The sequence below is a fragment of the Homalodisca vitripennis genome, chromosome 2 (assembly GCF_021130785.1).
Source record: "Homalodisca vitripennis isolate AUS2020 chromosome 2, UT_GWSS_2.1, whole genome shotgun sequence".
NCBI lineage: Eukaryota > Metazoa > Arthropoda > Insecta > Hemiptera > Cicadellidae > Homalodisca > Homalodisca vitripennis.
The window spans coordinates 118,372,720-118,391,734 of record NC_060208.1 but is presented as its reverse complement, the minus strand read 5'-3'; the positions used below and the strand labels follow the sequence as shown (position 1 = coordinate 118,391,734).

At 33.1% G+C, this 19,015-nt stretch overlaps 2 protein-coding genes across 2 annotated transcripts in view; one reads left to right on the top strand and one right to left on the bottom strand.

Moving 5' to 3' along the window:
- Positions 1-934: 934 nt before the first annotated feature.
- On the bottom strand, positions 935-2,463 carry LOC124354647 (elongation factor Tu). The gene has a single exon (XM_046805270.1). The coding sequence runs from the start codon at positions 2,376-2,378 to the stop codon at positions 972-974; it is 1,407 nt and encodes a 468-aa protein (XP_046661226.1). The 5' UTR covers positions 2,379-2,463; the 3' UTR covers positions 935-971.
- A 7,127-nt stretch (positions 2,464-9,590) lies between these two features.
- The window catches only part of LOC124354646 (F-box only protein 33), a 49,923-nt gene continuing 40,498 nt past the window's right edge, over positions 9,591-19,015 (top strand). Inside the window, exons 1-2 of the mRNA XM_046805268.1 lie at positions 9,591-10,073; positions 15,113-15,350. Coding sequence (XP_046661224.1) covers positions 9,670-10,073; positions 15,113-15,350 — 642 coding nt within the window. The 5' untranslated portion in view covers positions 9,591-9,669. The remainder of the gene's footprint in view (positions 10,074-15,112; positions 15,351-19,015) is intronic.

The window sequence follows — 19,015 nt, the reverse complement described above, 5'->3', positions numbered from 1 at the left end:
CAAGCATTTAAAACAAGACTGATAATATTTCTATATATACTCGATATTTTCTTATCTCAACCCAAATAAAAAGTAAAAATTTTACCATAACTTTGATTCACAAAGACAAAACTGTGAGTCAGTTAACACAGGACATGTTCTGTTAGGTGCTTCTTATTTTTCAACAAAAATATAAAATCTAATTAATCCTAATCTGTTTTTTTATTCAAATACGAGGTAAATAGCTGTTGTTTTTAAATGTTCAGTTTGAACCATGAATTTAATTTAATTAATTATTAATTTGGAACAAACACATCATACACAACTTGAAATTTTGTTTAATTAATCTGAGTACAAGCAACTAAAAACCTAACCTTACAATCAGTTTATCTTCGAAGATCGGTAACTTTGAACATAAGCAAGCATGCCACATAAACAAGTTTTGAGTACACTCTCTTATAAATTTTATTTATTTCCCGTCTTCATCATAAATATGAAATAAAATAATATGTAAAAATAATGCTTGTTAAAAAATATTTCTTAAGTTGGAATTAAAACTCGTCAAGATCAATCTCTGCATTAAAGTGATCCTGTTGAGCACGACCTGTTTTTACTCTTGAACTTAAGTCCAACCCTTCGGAAGTTTGCTTAGGTAGTCTATATTGTTTCTTGTTTAATATAGTTTATTTATTTCACTAACAACTAAGTTAAACTACTTCTGCATACTATTTCAAGTAGACATTTTTGCTCTAAAAGAGGTATTTGATATTTCAAAAATCATCATTAATCACCAAATAATAGGCTTTATAATAGTGGCACAATGAGTTTGATGTAAATTACAGGTCATCTTAGGCTAAAATGCTAAAAACTACTTTCCTTAAAAAAAAAAGAATAATTTTCCGATTTAGCAATAGGAACTTGCCAAGGATGAAGGATAATTAAAACAGCTACAGCATGAAACTGAAGTTAAGTTTTTTAGTTAAAATAATAAATTACATTTGTACATCAGCTTTTAGACGGCAAACTTCCACTCTTACAAGTCCTTTTTTCTCTGGTAATGTCAAAGGTTGAAGAACTTTTGAAATAATACCTGTAGCTACAGTAACATTATTTTCCCTTATAGTAAATGACTGACCCGGGCTCATTACCATTTTGTAAAGCAGAGTTAATGTTACAGAAGAATGTTCTCCAGGCATAACCATTGAAGATCCTTCAACCAAATCAATGCGGCACGACACATTCCAAGTTTGACTAAACAGTTGTTGTATATATTTATTAGTTACTGGATGCCGTCTACCACCTTCACTTCGTGACAGGAAATATACTTGAGCAACATAATGATTACTGAATGTAACACTTCCTTTGGCACATAATATCATACCTCTGTTGACATCACTTACTTTAACGCCTCTCAACAAACAACCAATATTTTCTCCAGCAATGGCTTGTTGCACAGACTTCTGAAATACTTGTATATCTGACACTACAGTTTTAATATGTCTACTAAAACCAAGAAGATCAGCTTCAATTTGTTTCTTCATCACTCCTTTTCCAATTGTTCCAACTACAACGCTACCTCTTCCTGGTACGGATAAAACGTTATCAATGGGCATCAAAAAAGGAGATGTCAAATCCCTTGTAGGTGTAGGTATATAGTTATCAACTGCATCAATCAAATCGATAATAGACTTTTCGCCTATTTTAGAAGTATCTCCTTGCAATGCAAGTAATGCTGAACCTACTATTACTGGGCAGTTATCTCCATCAAATCCAAAATCTTTAAGCATTTCTCTCATTTCTAATTCAACTAGTTCAATAACTTCATTATCTACTAAATCAGCTTTATTGATATAAACTAATATCTTACTTAAGCCAATTTGTTTTGCGAGAAATAGATGTTCCCTCGTTTGAGGCATTTGTCCATCATCCGCAGCTACTACTACTATAGCACCATCCATTTGGGAGGCGCCAGATATCATATTTTTAACATAATCTGCATGGCCTGGGCAGTCAGTATGAGCATAGTGTCTTTTGGAACTCCAATATTCAATGTGAGCTGCATTGATTGTTATTCCTCTCGCTTTCTCTTCAGGTGCTTTATCAATTTGTTCAAACGGAATATATTTAGTATTCCCATATTTAGACATTACTTTCGTAATTGCAGCTGTCAAAGTTGTTTTCCCATGATCAACATGACCAATTGTTCCTATGTTACAGTGATTTTCCCCTTGAACAGAACTATAATTCCTATTTAGAGTTGTTAGGTTAGAACATTCTCTTGTTTTACACAAACTCAACACTGGTACAGCAATTGAAAACAAATTTCTTTTACATAAAATGTTGGTAACTTCAACTTTAATATGTTTGAAACTACGAAAACAAACGCAAGAATACAGCATTGTAAATAAAAACACAATTCAATAAATTTACGAAACACATAACCTATACTTTACCATGAAAACAACTAGATAAGGGTTTTGTTGAGGCTGTGACAGGCCATAAAATATTTTTATGCAGCCTCAAAGTACTCATGCTGGAATAGTTTATTAGCATGTTTTAACACATGCATGTTATTTTCTCTTTTTTTTAACAAATTGACTGCGGTGGATCAAAATTTAGCAAATATTCGAACAGTATTTTATTATTATCAGACACATCCAGAATTAACCATTTAATAAAACTTTATCTAAATTGTTAAGACGAGTTGTCATTATCCTTGTATGTCCTGGGATCCTGTAATAAGGAGTTCCGTCCTCTAGTAGGATCCCGAGAGTATTTTTGACTGCCGTGAAAGATAGTCTTATATCAATTAATATTTTGAAAATTCATTATCTCTGTAGGCTCTGGACTGCAGTCTTCGGTTCCGTTGTCTATTAGGATCCTACAGTACGTCTGAAACAAGTTCTAATGTTTTGTTAATATTAGCAGTATAGCCCAAGAATTACAAATACTAATTTCATTTGAGAATTAAATCTCACGCTTATACACGCCTACACTCCATATGTTGTAGAAATATAAATTGTGTAGTAGAAGTAGATTGTACACAATCCCTAATTATGAATTTAAATCTTGTTCCTCAAGAATCAGTTCCTGTGGCGGCACTGTTGTTATTAATAAGAAAGATGAATCGCTTGACTGTTAATCCAGACTTGCCTGTATTGAGGGCGTATTGAAGTACTTAGCTCTCTAAGTGTGAAAGGGAGAGTATTAGTTTACAATCCTAGTATATATTTGTAGAAATCTAAAGCCCAGAACTACAGACTTATTAAAAAGAATACAATCTTTGCTAAACCACATTCTGGAAACAAATTGTTGTTTAAAGTACTAGTTATTGCCGGAGGTTTGAATTTCATTTCATTTCAACTAATCGTGAAGTGGTGGAGTTCTGTGGTCTTGAAAGTAGTTTTTCTCAGGTAACAAGAAAGGAGTCCGCATCTTATATTGACAATAAGATGCCAATGGCGCAGTGTAGTGGGTACGGCGGTTATCGCAAGATAACCAGATCAAGCAACGCCGAGCGTGGCTGCTGCTTGGACAGGTGACCGCTGAGCGATCCTGTCCTTGCAAGCGGCCCGCCTGCCCGGCCATTGGTGGTGGTTCGGAAGTCACCTTTAAGCCGTTGGTCCCCAGGTTAAGTGTTAGAGAGGGCTTCTTAGCCCTAACTTCGCCTGGTAAAATAAGACATTCTTTACTTTACTTTACTTTTTACAATATACAAACCTCTTTAACTCCTAATTGTGTCTTTTTAGTAGAGCCTGTACTCTTTGATCATTATATGCTTGTAATTAAATATCGATTCTCCAACACAAAATAATCAACCTTTATATTCAATGAACAAAGAAACTATAATTTTTCTGCATAAAACATAACGCATTCTAACATGTCACAATCAAGAATTTAAAATATTTATATTTCTGAGATGACTAATTCCATCTGTTCTAACAAACTTTCGGTCTTTCTTTTGAAAAAGCTCAGAGCACCTCCAAATTTCGTTGCCTTATATATCTACTCTGAGGTATTGAAAAAGTAATTAATTGTGCTAAACGCATGGCGAATGACAGGCTTATCTCGGGTGCGTGAATACGTCAAATGGGAGGTCTTGTTTAGGGAAGCTGGTAAAAATATAAACTTATATAGTTGTATGTGGAAAAGAAATCATTGAGTCGTTACAAGTTGCTGAACAATTAAATACTTTTTCACAAGTATAGCTAAAACTATTACTCCAAATTAAGCAGACGTAAATTGATGTTTTATCTCGAACAGGTAATGCCAGACCTGCCCCGATGGTTTATATACTACAGATTCAGTTGAATTGGAAAAGGTATTTTTTTTTATTAAAAAACGTAAACTCCACAAGATGGAATGGTATATCCACAGATGTTATAAAAATTACCATGCATTTTATTTATCAGACCTCTGGCTGGTACAATCCAGGTTAAGTGTTAGAGAGGGCTTCTTAGCCCTAACTTCGCCTGGTAAAATAAGACATTCTTTACTTTTACAATAAATGTTTCTTTCGAAGGTGGCACTTTTCCACAAACTTTATGCTAAGTAAAAACCGTATTATAAAAACAAACTGCAAGATGGTAACTACCTTCCAACATCTCTTCTGTCTGTAAGATCCAATGTATTTTAATTTTTTAATTCGTTTAATTACTTACTTAAATATATTTGAAATTTTCGCATACATTCAATTCGGATTACGTTCTAAATCTTCAACAGTGGGTGAATGTTTTTATTTATTACAACAATTTTACAGTCTATCGAAAGAAAGGATCACGTAGCATCTGTTATGCGCGATGTTTCTAAAGCATTCGATTGCGTAAATCATAATATTCTCTTAAAGAAATTTCAGCATAATGGAGTATGCTGTAAAACTAATAATTGGTTGAATTCTTATTTTTTGGGAAAAAAACACAGCGGTTATGTTATGTAAATAGTGCTGGTATTACTTGTCAGTCTCCCCGGGAAGTCAAAGATCCTGGGGGTAACTCCAGTGATTAATATTCGGCCCCATCCATTCCTGATCTACCTAACGATCTCGCACGAGCCTTCACAGGGTTATACTGTGGTCCTCTTTGCCAATGACACGACACTAACTGTTTCAAACAAAAATGTACATGAGCTCAATACCTCGTTATACACATCGTTGTAGGAAGCTGAGAGTGTGTTTTTATCAAACGGCCTAGCTCTGAGCAAATAAAAAAGTCAACTCACAAAGTTTTCCACGAAAACAAACCAGATTTATGCACCTGCAAATATATGTGTTCCTGTGTTGTCGTCGGTGAGGTTCTTGGGTGTCATGGTGGACAGTACCTTGAAGTGGAATGATCATGTAGCACTATTGGCTTCATAATTAAGCTCATCTTGCTTTGCTATCAGGGTTATTTCTCAAGTCGTCAATCCTGAGACTTTATAGACTGCTTAATGTACCTACGTCTACTCGCACCTGAGGTATGGGATGCTCTTCTGGGAAAATTCGGTGGAATGTAATAAGATTTTCATAATTCAAAACATAATTATTCGGACCATGTTTTAGCTGAAATACAGGTAGTTCTGTAAACCTTTTTTTATCCATTTGAAAATTATGACTTTGTCTTTTCTATACATTTATTTAATTCCCTACCTGTACATACAATATTCAACAAAATTCAATAAACACCAATATGAACATAACTATGAGCTGAGACACTGAAATTAAAAGTATGCCTTCTATTTAATAGATTTCATACAATAGTTCAAACATTTCTCACGGACCGACAGTGGTGCCAAATGGTGTATTCAACGATTTCAGCCGTACAAAAACGTTTTGCACATTTTGAGAATCCTGAGTAAGCGATCCCTTTTATATAAGTAAGGTCCCAACTGGGGCTGGATGTGCATCTGGCCAGCAGCCATTCCGCTTGTTGCAGAGATGCTGCATCAGCAAGGGACAAGAGTCCCAACCTACCCACTGCCTGCCTGTGCCCTGTCGTCTTTGTTCTTAGAAACTTTATTGTGGATTCAATTTAATCTTTGAACAAGGACATATCTTGCACTAAAGTTAGTTAAAAGTATTATTGGATTCACAGGATAAATCTTCAAATATTCTGTAGAATTTTTTGTAGAACCATCTGTAAATGTTTTTGAAGTGGAGAATATGTTGCATATTAAAACTCTGGCTTTGTTGCAAAGATGTGATCTGGCTGTTTTGTTTTTATGCTTATTGAGTTCAGGTAATTTTGGGTGTACTTTTAAGATATGTCATACTTTTTTCAAAATGAGAAGTTATTTGAATACAGAGCTGTCATGAACAGTAGCGTAGCCAGAAATTTCGTTCGGGGGGGGGGTTGGAAACCGGGGGATCCGGGGGACGTTTTGTGTGTTATTTGCCAATGAATTCACTGGTAAAAGGTAAATACCAAAAATATGGAGCTTTAGTAACTACGCCTTATAGAAAGTGGAAAGATGTAATAGGCGAATTAAACTCTCACAGCAACTCTAGTACCACAATTTTTCTTGTATAGCTACAGAAATTTACGAAGTTAGATTCTAGCCGAGTAGAAGGCACCAAAGTGATGTTGGATTCACTGGATAAGAAAGAAAAAAAAACAAAACAGAGCTTCACTCGAGCGTATAATTGACACAACTATATTCTGTGGAGAAAATGAAATACCCCTTCAGGGACATTGGGCCACTGACGGTCGAAACCCCTTTAGAAAAGGAGGGCAGTTTTCGAGCGTTGCTCTGGTAGGCTACAGATCAAACTAACGGTCGAAATGCACCGGAAAAACTCTACTAATTAGAAGTTCGGCTACTTTGGATTTCACTGATTGAGGTATTTATAAATGAGTTATAATGACGATTTTTTGTATCATTACATTGTAGACGAGTATATAATTATCGGAAAAAATTTTAAAAAATCACTTTCGGTCGGAAATAAAATACACATAAAAAACTCTAATGATTAGAACTTCAACTACTTCGGTTATTGAGGTAAACGTGGTATTTTTGATTGAGTTAGGACGACGATTGTTTGTTATCATTAAACGTACTCGACTACCTATATAATTATGGAGAAATAAAACACTTCCGGTCGGTAAATACCGAAGAAAAGCTCTCTACTGGTTCAAGTTTTGACGATTTTGGATTTCACTGGTTGAGAGGTTGAGGTAAAAGTAGTACTTATAATTATGTTAGGAGATTGATTTTAGGTATTAATTCAACGCCGACTAATAAATATATAATTATCGAGAAAAAAAAACAAAAATAATCACTTCCGATCGGAATATACTAAGGAAAATGAAATAATACCTCAGTCAGTGAAATCCAAAGTAGTCGGAACTTCTTATCAGTAGAGTTTTTCCGGTGTATTAACCAACCGGAAGTGATTTTTTCAATTTTCCTTCTATAATTATATAGGTATTAGTCGGCGTTCAATTGATACCTAAAATCAATGTTCTAACATAATTCTAAGTACCACTTTTATCTCAACGACTCAACCAGTGAAATCCAAAATCGTCAAAATCTGAATCAGTAGAGCTTTTCTCGGTATTTTCCGATCGGAAGTGATTTAATTGTTTTTTCTCGATAATTATATATGTATTAGTCGGCGTTTAATTATTACCTAAAATCACCGTCCTAACATAATTATAAGTACCACTTTTATCTCAACCACTCAACCAGTGAAATCCAAAATCGTCAAAACTTGAATCTGTAGAGAGCTTTTCATCGGTATTTACCGACCGGAAGTGATTTTTTTTCTCTTAATTATATAGGTATAGTGTACAGTTTAATGATAACAAAAAAATTATGGTTGCCTGTAAAGTCGGTTTTACGGGCGAAGATTTTACGTGACAACGTCTTTTTCTCGGTAGAATATTTATTGATATGAATATTATTAAATTGCACAACAGGAACAAGGAATTGAATGAAAATAAGAATTGCACAAATTTTAACTATAGAAATATATTTAGTTTACTAAAACATTGTACATAATTTGAAATTAATTAAAAAATTTTATTGTAAATGGTAAAGTTGAATAAAACATTTACTAAAATTGGAATTTGAAATTCTTGCTAAACACAGTTAAATTCTAACTCCGCGCGTGGTGATTGGTCGGTTTAGTTCGTTCGTTTGGTCGCACTGTTATGACAGGTTAGAGGTTATAATTTGTTATTTTAAATGTTTGACTAGCAATACGCGCTGTTTCTTCTCAATCGACTGAATTACGATTGATTGCAGAGTGATTTAAACTAATAATTTACTTAACACTATCAACATTTGTCAATAGTATGACATAACCTATAAAATCAGTTTCTCAACTTTTGTGTCAATCTAACAATTAATCAATCAATCATAGTTTACGATAATGAAATATCAGTGTACAATTATGTACCTATATTGTTGTAGTTGTTGTAAATGACGAATCTAAGCACTCCACATTTTCACGAATAAACATAGTTATCTGCTTTATCCCGTGCGGATCCCGTGCGGCGGACCCACTGGACGGGCATCGTAACGTTACCGGGCGTTACACTTTTTCATGAGTGACTCCGAGCCGCAACCTAATTTAAGACGTTGTCACGTCAAAATCGTCGTTCTAACTCAATCGAAAAGACCACGTTTACCTCAATCACTGAAGTCCAAATTAGTTGAAGTTCTAATCAGTAGAGTTTTAAAGTGTATTTTCCGACCGAAAGTGATTTTTTTATATTTTTTTCGATAATTATTTACACGTTTACAGTTTAATGACACCTAAAATCAACGTCGTAACTTAATTATAAGCAGTCATTTTACGTCCCCAAGACGAATTTGAACGAAGTGGTCGTTAATTTAAACTGTTCGCCGTGTTACGGCTCAGGTTACTTTGCGACGTCACGTGACCGCGCCCTATAGACATACCGTGATTACAATATACTATCTGAAAGGCCGAGCCCAAAAGTATCGTTTGATACTTTATGATTTAACGAAAGGACAATTATATTTTTAACAACGGTCACTTTAATCAATTAAATCAATCAATTTAATGTTTGTGGACAAGAGTAATGATAACTCTCCTTTTTTCTCCTGTTCCATGCTTTACTTTTTAATATGTCTTAAAATTTAGGGGGGGGGGGGTACGGACCCCCTGGACCCCCCCTTCGCTACGCCACTGGTCATGAAATTATAAGCCATGGATGGTATTTTGTTAAAAACATCAGATCATCATTGTCAAATTCAGATTGATTTGTTCACATTGATATTGTTTTAATGTTTAATTTGATGTTTAGAAGTTTGCGTGGATAAGACCTGTTGAAAACGCTTGTAATAAATGTTTAACTGAATAACAAGTATCTTTTCTTATTAGTGTGTATTTAGAAAAAAAAATGAAAGGTTATCGTGTATTGTTGTATAGTTGTACATGTTTAAGCGATAAATAATTAAATTTCAGGTTACCTTTTTGGAGAATTTGTATAGTTCAATATATGGAAAATCACAAATATTTAAGCTATTAGATTCAAAGACATGTAACTTTGATTTTAATTTAATGGAGTTTGATGATGATAGCATTTTGACAGTTTAACGCTGTCAGGCATCAGCTGGGAAGTAGAGCAAGCAAACAGCAAGCAGCTGTTTCTGGCAAGGCAAAGCACAACAAACAAGAACAGAAACCAGACCAACATTGGAAATGGAACAGGATTAAGATGAAAGTTTAGGTTGAGGTAGATAATGGCTGGTGAGGTGTCATGGAATAATTTACCAAGTGTAATTTTGAACGAAGTTTTTTCATATCTTTCTCACAATGACAAAGTTCGTGCGTCTTCGACATGCAAAAACTGGCGACTTGCTTTGAGCCATCCTAGATGTTGGCGAAAAGTTCACTTTGTAATAAAACCTTCAGACAAATCAAATAACATAGAAAGAACAAGATACCTAGTTGATTTTGCAGCTAGAAAGTTACACCATGCAAGTGTTACTTTTGATTCAATGGATGTGGTCTGTGTTCAAGAAACTTCAAATGTAGTGGAAAGTTTATCTGAAAATTCTAATCTAAGAAGATTATTTTTTAAGCCTAGTAACTGTAGTTTAGTGTGCCCTGGAGAACAAGATGATTGGCCAAAATATGTTGAAAGGTAAGGGATTTTGAGAGTAATTTCACTATTTTAATAGGGATATGTGATACATTTAAAGCGTGGGTCAATTTAAGTTTTAGATTAAGACAATTCAGTATCCTCCTTGGCTCTTAACATAGAAGTCATTGATTCTATGGAAAGTCTCAAAAATGGAAATAAGTTATACTAAGTTAAGGATATGCCTAGCAAAATCCTACATGTAAACCTTGATTCAGTTCACTTTAAAAAATATTAGACTGCTATATGGACGAATCAAGCACACAAGAGCTAAGTACGATAAGTGGTCCTGGTTTTTATATTGCATAGTGTAATCATTGAAACTTCATATAGCCTATGGCACTACAGAATAATAATCATTGTCTAACTTAATCTGATCTCGGGTAAATACCAATCAGAAAAGCCTCTGCTCATCAGTGGGGATTTCGGTGCCACCTTTGCCGTCACCACGCCCTTCTGGCTGAAAAAGAAACAAATCCCTTGAGATCGTACCTAAATGGCTGCAGTATAATAAGAGGCCAACAACACAATGGAATCATGATTATCGATTATAAATATCGATACTATCGAATACAACATTTCACCTATAGATATTCATAATTAATCATTCCCAGCTGTTTTTATTTTCTTTATGTATTGAGTAGGCTAGTGACATCAGCAAGAACAATGGTGATGACTGTGCAATTAATTATTCTCTCAAAATGTATTTTTAAACATTAAACAATTTTTTTAATGGTTGCAATGGACTTTGCTCCTTTAAATACAAAGTATCCCGTTTATAGTGAGGAGATGAAAGCTAGAATTAAAGGTGGAAATAAAATAGTGTTTCTCTGCAAGAAAAGTCAGAACAACATGACGTTGCAAAAAACACAGTTGAGAAGACTTTTTGAACATTCTAAATTTGCTATTATGAATATTATACCAAAGTTCATGTACTATTTTAGTTGAAATCAAACAATCTATGACTTTTAATTAATGAATGTAGTTTTTATGGCACCAGCACCCTGCAGAAATACCATTTCAGATTGGCTAAAGTAATTGTAAGTACTAAGCTGCTCAAACAAATAGTTGAAATAAAGTTTAGTTATTTTCTGAAACGAATACATTTCTTTTATATTTAAAAGTTTTGCTTCACTATAATACAATTTTAAAAACCTGAAAAGTAATTCTGTATGACATTATCACTCAAAATTAATTCAAAGTAAAATCGTGTTTGAAAATTAATTTCAAGAGAAATCATGTGTTTTATTATTGATTAATGGAAGCAACAACAATGATGTTGTATGTGTGTTCTTTTTTTTTACAAGGAGTCAGACATGTTTATCCATAACAAAAATAAAATAAAATGTTATTAAAAAAAATAGTAAAATGTAAGTAAATGTTATTGTTTTGTTTGTGACATTTTATATATTTAGATACTTTTTATTTATCGATAATATATTTATTTTTAAGATTTAAAACTCGCAGAACTGTATTGTTATTGACAAATTTGTATTACGTAATTTGTTTCAACATTTTGTTTTCAGTATTTTTTTGATGGTTAATGATTCGATTGTGGTTGCTCATTATACTGCAGCCACCTAAATTCAAGGTCAGACATTTAAGTACTTATAATAAATGTTTTAAAACTTATTTATAAGTGTCACGTTACAACAAATAATAAATAGGAATAAAATAGTTCTTTGCTTCATTTGAATTTGAGCCAAGCTGCATGCCAAGGATTCAATGGAACCTCCTCTAAAGTCCCTCAAGTTGATTAATCTGATCCAATTGGTAGGGCGACCAGACCGGAGAATAGTAATCAAAGAGGAGATGAACTAGTCCTCAATGCTCCCTGAGAAAAACCATCTTTAGATGTTCTGATGATAAAACCAAGAGCTGAGTTTATCTTACGGCAGATAGCATCCAAGTAACTATTGTGATGACATAATGTATTATGTCATTGGACTCAATGTTGATGATATTATGGCTCCAAAGTCTTTAACCACTGAAGACCTGAGTGGTTTTCCTCCAAGTGAATAGTTGAATAGTTTATCATGCCGTCACGTCGGGTGAAAACTACATTTAGACACATTCAGCGCCATATCATTATCGAAGCACCATAACATTGGTTAGGTTAGGTTGCAGAGACCTGAAATCAAGTTTAGAAATCTCTTCAATATAAGGTTTAGTGTCATCTGAATAGAGTAAAATCTTAAGAGTGTTTGATGACAAGAACCGAATCATTTATAACATACACATGGGATAAACAATGCAAGACTCAAAAGAGAACCCTAGGGCACTTCAGATTGTGCAGGAAAGGCTGCTGATTAACTTCCATTGTATCTTACGATAAAATAACGCTCATTCAAATAGCTGCGAAACTATTCCAGGATGGGACCAGCAATGCCCAGAGTACACATTTTAGTCAGTAGGTGTTCGTAGTTTATCCTATTGAAGTCGACACACTGTCGACCTGGTTGCCTCTGGAAAGCAGAGAGGATATCATCTTGATAAAGCACCAGATTTGTTGCAACTGATGATTACCGCTAAAGAAACCGTGCTGGGTAGTCGTAATGTGGCTCCTAACAAAAAAAGATAGTCTGGTGAGCGCAAGTGATTCAAACACTTTGGCCAAAATAGGTTGGGTTGTAATTGGCATAACTTCTGACATCAGAGGTTTTCCCATTTTTAAATATTGAAACAAGAAAGCTTCTTTTAAGACAGCGAGAAAAAATTTCTAAACGCAGAAGAGTTGGATATGTGGAGCAAGATTGCTGCTGCAATATTTCAACATTAATGGTGGGATTCCGTCAGGACCCACTTTTTGTTTTCCAGAGTAGAATCTTTTAAATTTCTTCGAGTTAGCAAAGATATCAGTAAAAGAGGAAGAGCACGCCATTATGTCATTATAGAAAGGAAGTTTACTGGGTGGTCTAAATTCTCATAAAAAGTGCTCTTATGGGTTTTCAGCAATCCTATCAAGTGCTGGTTCCAGAAGTTCTCTTGGTGTGGGTAATATGAACCCAAAGCTTTCATGTTGCTCTGCATGGCTCCCTTGATCTGGTCGATGTAATGCTAGTAGCAGAGCTTGGTTTATTCCTTACATTCAGCTCTAACACAGCAAAATTCAATATAAACTTATACATTCAAAATGGCCTAAAATAGCTATAAAAAGACATTTCCTTCGTATTTTGAAGAATAAAATCAATATTTTGTTTGCACTTCTACTGATGCCATGAATGTAATTAATAATTCAGGATTCAATGAGGTGTCAACAAGACACAAATGTCCCTCATGTTATAGATCATGGTAAATGTCTCACCAAAAATATATAATTCAAGACTGTTGGTGATCAACATTGGTAGAAAGTTATGTCCTGACATTTCTTAGCATTCAGTTTATTTCTATTACTGTATCCAACCATCAGATGCTCAAATCAGATTAGTTTGAATTTCTAAGTAATTTTGTCTTGTTTTTAGAAACAAGAATGTTCAAGAATTCTGTACAAACATAATGAAATCTTGATTGTGCATAACATCTTGCAGATTATTATGTAAATAGGAAGAAGAGATAAGGTTCCAGTATAGTTCACCTGTGAATCAACAGATAAAGAGATAAATTCAGTAGAGAGTGATAAAGCAAATCTGACTGATAAATGGCAGTTTGAAAGATAAATTGTAAGTCAATTTATTGATGTGTTGTCCGATCCCTATATTACCATTCCTCAGTAGCAAGCCAAGATCTACTGAGTCAAATACCCTCGAGAAGACCAAGTAGAATACGTCTAGTAGTTTGTAATAATGTTGAATTAATTATTTTCATTAGTCTTGCACTAATAATACTATTGTGAATGAAAATTTTTATGCAAAATTACTGTAGTTACTGTCAATAAATCCTGAATTTGGATTTTGAAAATGCAAAAAATTAATGTTATAATTAATATATACAGTTCCAAATGTTATACACACTAACGAGATCTTGAAAACAATAAAAAATACATCAAAGATTAAATGGACAACGTTGTTCATAATAAGAAGACAAACAAATCAATGTGGTTAAGTTAACTTAATTGATTCATCATTCACTTGCTTTGATCAAAAAACTGTTTTGGTCAAAATGTTTACTGTCACAGCACCTAATGTGTACTGTATTAGTACCTTTAATAGTTGTTTATAGTTTTTCATCATTATAATGAAAAATGTTCAATACCAGCAAGCAGGAGGTGTAGGGTTCAAGTCAACTTTTTTAATGCAACGACCCAAGTTTTCAAAGAAAGTAGATTTTTTTTAATGATTTCAAAAACATCATATAGCCTATGTTATACTTTGCTTGTGGGTTTCATAAAATAATTCATAAAAACTTATTTTTTGTATGGCTGTTTGAAGGCAATTTGTATTGTACTATTCAGTTGGTTAGTAAACCTAATATATATTTCACTTCATCTATTGTTGGAATCAACTGTGTAATGAAACTCAGAAATTATATGCAGTCTAAAACTTACTGTTCCTGACATTTTTGTGACTGATATGATATGATATATATATATATATATATATGTTTAATTATATTATATATATATATATATATATATATATATATATATATAATATAATTAAACATCCTTATTAAATGTTTAAATGCAACTTATTTTACTATAACTAAAAAAGAATGTAATAGATAACTTAATTATTTTATGTAATAGAAATGTAAACGTGAAGACTCGGCTTTTAAATAGCTTTTAATTTACAAAGGTTTTCAATATGGTCCCTTCTCTGCATTATGCACATCATATGATTTCAATACAACACGTTGAACAAATGAACATTGTTGTTTATGTTGCACATGTAAGCTTTGTTAGCTTAGTTTGTTCCCCAAAAAATTCAAGGGTGTCAAGTCTTGTGACAGAGCGGGCCATCAGACATCTGTAGGCATTAATTTAGTCTATAGTCTTTTTAATTTAATACTTTTCAAATTAATAGTTCTTGTAGCCTATGTACTTTACAAGTAAACAAAATGAACAATGTGAGTTGTTGTCTAATTTTGTGTTGCATTTGTTTCAGACATTTTGGGAAACCTCTGATATCTGCTGTAAAAAAGAGCCACCATTTAGAAATGCTTAGCCTTGGATGTTTGGAGGAATTGGTTTCCTCACATGCCAAACCTCTTCTGGAGAATATTGCACATAAACATGCCAGTTCCATTACTGTTCTCGGCTTGGCTTCTATAAAAGACTATCCAGATGACTATTTTATCACGGATCTGAATATTACTTTGTTGAAGCCACTAAAGCATTTACAAGTAAGTGCATTTCTTATTGATTGAATAAATTTATTATGAATCTAAAACATTATCAGTTTGTATTTATGTTAGTTTAATGTCGTTTTGAATGGAAAAATTAGTGATTTCTTAATTTTAAATTATGAATATACATCTAAATAATTTATCTTATAGTTCACTTTTATCTTGTTTATCTCTTACTAGCTGACCCGGCGAACTTTGTCCCCGCCTTAAAGGCAATATCACATGATAACATTTTTTACTTTTTAAATTAGGATAATTGTAAATAAAAAAATATAATTATTCAATGATTCTTTATTTGCCATTTATTGTAGCACCTTGTGATCTACATTTTTTTTATTAGGCGCGAAAACAAATAACGCGGATGGTCTTCCGACCCGTGGACATGCCACATTTAATTGGCCATGGGGAAAAACATGGATGTTTGAGATTAAGACCACAAACTTTCAACGATTGGCCTTGTGACTTATTTACAGTCATGACGGATCGAAAATTGAAAACCGTTTAAACTCAAATGGCATGGTGGGATCATCGGGATCCTCGGAATGAGAATTTCCTCACCTTTTGAGTATTGTGGTGTAAATCAAATTGTTCATCAATTTTACTTACCAACAAACTTGTTCCGTTGCACAGTTTTGGTTGGTATAAGTTTTCGAAGCATGATTACTACAGAACCAATATTTAGTTGTAAATTGTGCCAGGTACATCCAAGGAGTTTAAACATTCAATTGGATAGTTTGGTGGCATCATCTTCATTTGTTACACAGTCAACAGATTTGAAAGAATGCATGTACCAATGATCTCATTCTGAATTATGTAGTTTAAGTCATCTACAATCTTTATTCTTAGCTGCCAAAATTGCTCGCTCACATCAACCATTCATTATTTTTGAGGTTAGTTATGATGTTTGGGAATACTTTGTTGATGAGTTCGTCTTTCGATGAGACAAAGTTACAGATATTCCGAGGAAATGAAATCAATCCGCTCGATTCGTCGACAGGTACTCGACCATTACCGATAGTCAACAATTACTCAGAGAAATCTTCATCAGATGTAATCGTTCAGCAATGCAACTCTCATGTTTTGTTGTCAGCTGAAGTTTCCTAACATAGCGCCATAGATTCGATGATTTGAGGCAAGCGTTTATTTAGTCGGCAGCAGTCGATCTGGAATTACTGGCAATGTTTTGGCGGAAATCGCCCAGACAGTAAAATAGTTGCGCCTCCAAAACATTTTGAGTCATTACGTAGATCTTGCAATGTTAGGTTAACTGCTTCCAATGCACGTTTATGCGCTATTGTGCATTCGTCCCAGATGATGATCTTCGATTCTGATAAAACTTTCGCCATAGCGGAGCGCTTTGTAATGTTGCACGTTGGTTCTTCAATATATTGAAGATTTAACGGCAATTTTTAATGCAGAATGTGCCGTACGACATCCTTCTACAATGTGGCTGCTATTCCAGAAGAAGCAACTGAAACTGCAATGTTGGATCTTGCACGAACAGTGGCTAAAAACTACTGACATGAGGAATGTCTTACCAGTTCCACCATGTAAATATAAACGACCGTTTCCATCATCAATTGCCTTTCATTAGTGTATCATAAACTTCCTTTTGTTGGGGATTGATCAGGGGTACATTCGTTTTTAAACTACTAAATCTAATTCCTGGTAATCATATTCACGTTCTCGTTCCAATTCTCGATTAAACGCGTCATTCATTTTCATGATTTGGCGCTGGCATTCCTAAACGTGACTAACAAACTATCGCACATGAAATAGCACATGTCTTCGATCAAGAGCAAGGCCCGATGATGTATCTTCTTATTCATTTGAAGATCGGAATTTCTTGAACTGACACGAATTTGATGTAAAATATCTTCTGCCCATATTATCCTTGTATTTGTGCCACAGGTTAGATGGGTTCGATGAAAGCATGTCGAAATGATGATAGCAAATAATGTACGTATCTGACTTGGAAATGCAGAAATAACTGCTTTGAATTGTAAAAAATTAAAATTTGATTTGTATTATCTGGATAGTAAAGTCTATGCTTAACAGTGATTGCAGAAACAGTTGAAACAAAATTTGCTGTTTCTCTTAAGCTTACTCTATGCTTTAAAACTATAAATGTAAAGAAATTTAAAATGGTAATTAAATGATATAAACATAAATTTCTTTTGTTGCATTATATATGTTTACAAAGAACAGCTGATTCAATTTGAACAGGCCCTTTCACTTAATAACATATGTTTGCTGTAATGCATTTCTTACGGTATTTCCGTAACTTTTAGAGACCAGTGGGGCGGAATCCTGAATCGGGAACGGGATAAAAAGTATCCTATGTGTTTCTCCCGTTCTTTAGCTACCTCCCTACCAATTTTCAGCCAAATCGGATCAGCCGTTCTTGACTTATAAATAGTGTAACTAACACGACTTTCTTTTATATATATAGAGATTTATCTTGTACACACTTTGGAATGTATATTCCAATATGAACATATCCTATGAAGCCATATTGATTTTTAATTTTGTTGGACTTTGGAAATTTAAGCACATGTTTAAAATTGAATCTATAATCCTTAATTAATAATTTAATTCCAGATTTTTGTTAAGCATATGTCTATCCTTAATTAGAGTATCGAATTAAAGTATTAATTTTCTTAAATCTATACATTTTGAAATTTTGAAAACCTTACAAATTGCAGTTACTGGAGCAAAAACAATGTCTTAAAGGTGGAATGTTATACAAGGCTTATACAATCAAATATATTATTACATTTTATTTATTTTCTAAATGTAACATATAAGGTTTTGAAAAAATAAAAAAATTGTACTTACCTGACTAAAAAATGTGCCTAACATTCTGTAAAGAATTTAAATGTTTAAAAATAATGGAATTTTGTATCAGAATTTAAAAAAATGTATTTTGAATTTGAAAAATCTTTCCAATTGCAATACATTGTTAACTTGAAATCAGTAGGGACTGAAAACACAAAAATACTTTTAAATACTTTTTGAAGAATTAAAATTATTTAACCCTAGAAGTGTGTCCATGTTACCAAAGATAAAACGCCAGTCCATTTTTGACGTGTTGCAAGGTTTTTTTAAAAAATTCGTAAAAAATACTTAATATCAAGAAAACATATATTGTTATATATCGTTTTTCTTCTCAGAAGTTGTACTATTTGAAATAAGAATAAATGTTTTGATATTATTTGGTTTAGTATATATTTTTATGAAAATAATGAGAAATTGCAAAAAGTTTTATATGAAAATTTCAAGTTTGGACCTCTGTAAGGTATTGAAATATTACAGTAAGGTCAAAATGTTAAATGTATAAAATGTAGAGAATTTTATGCCAAATTAAAAAGTATATTAAAAATTTCTATTAAACAAAAATTGTAATTTTGCCATTTTTCTTTTTACAAAAGCGAAAATGTACAAAAATGTACAAGGGTTTGGGCTTTTCATTTTTTTACCTCCAAATGTGACTATATATTTATATGAAAAACAGTTTTCTATTGTAAATTATACATGCTATTTGAAAACACTAAAAGTAAACAACAACAAAATAAACTGTTATTTTATTATAAGCTTACAAAAAAAATCTTTTGAAAAATGAAAATATTTTGTAACAAAATTCAGAAACAAGCTACAAATTT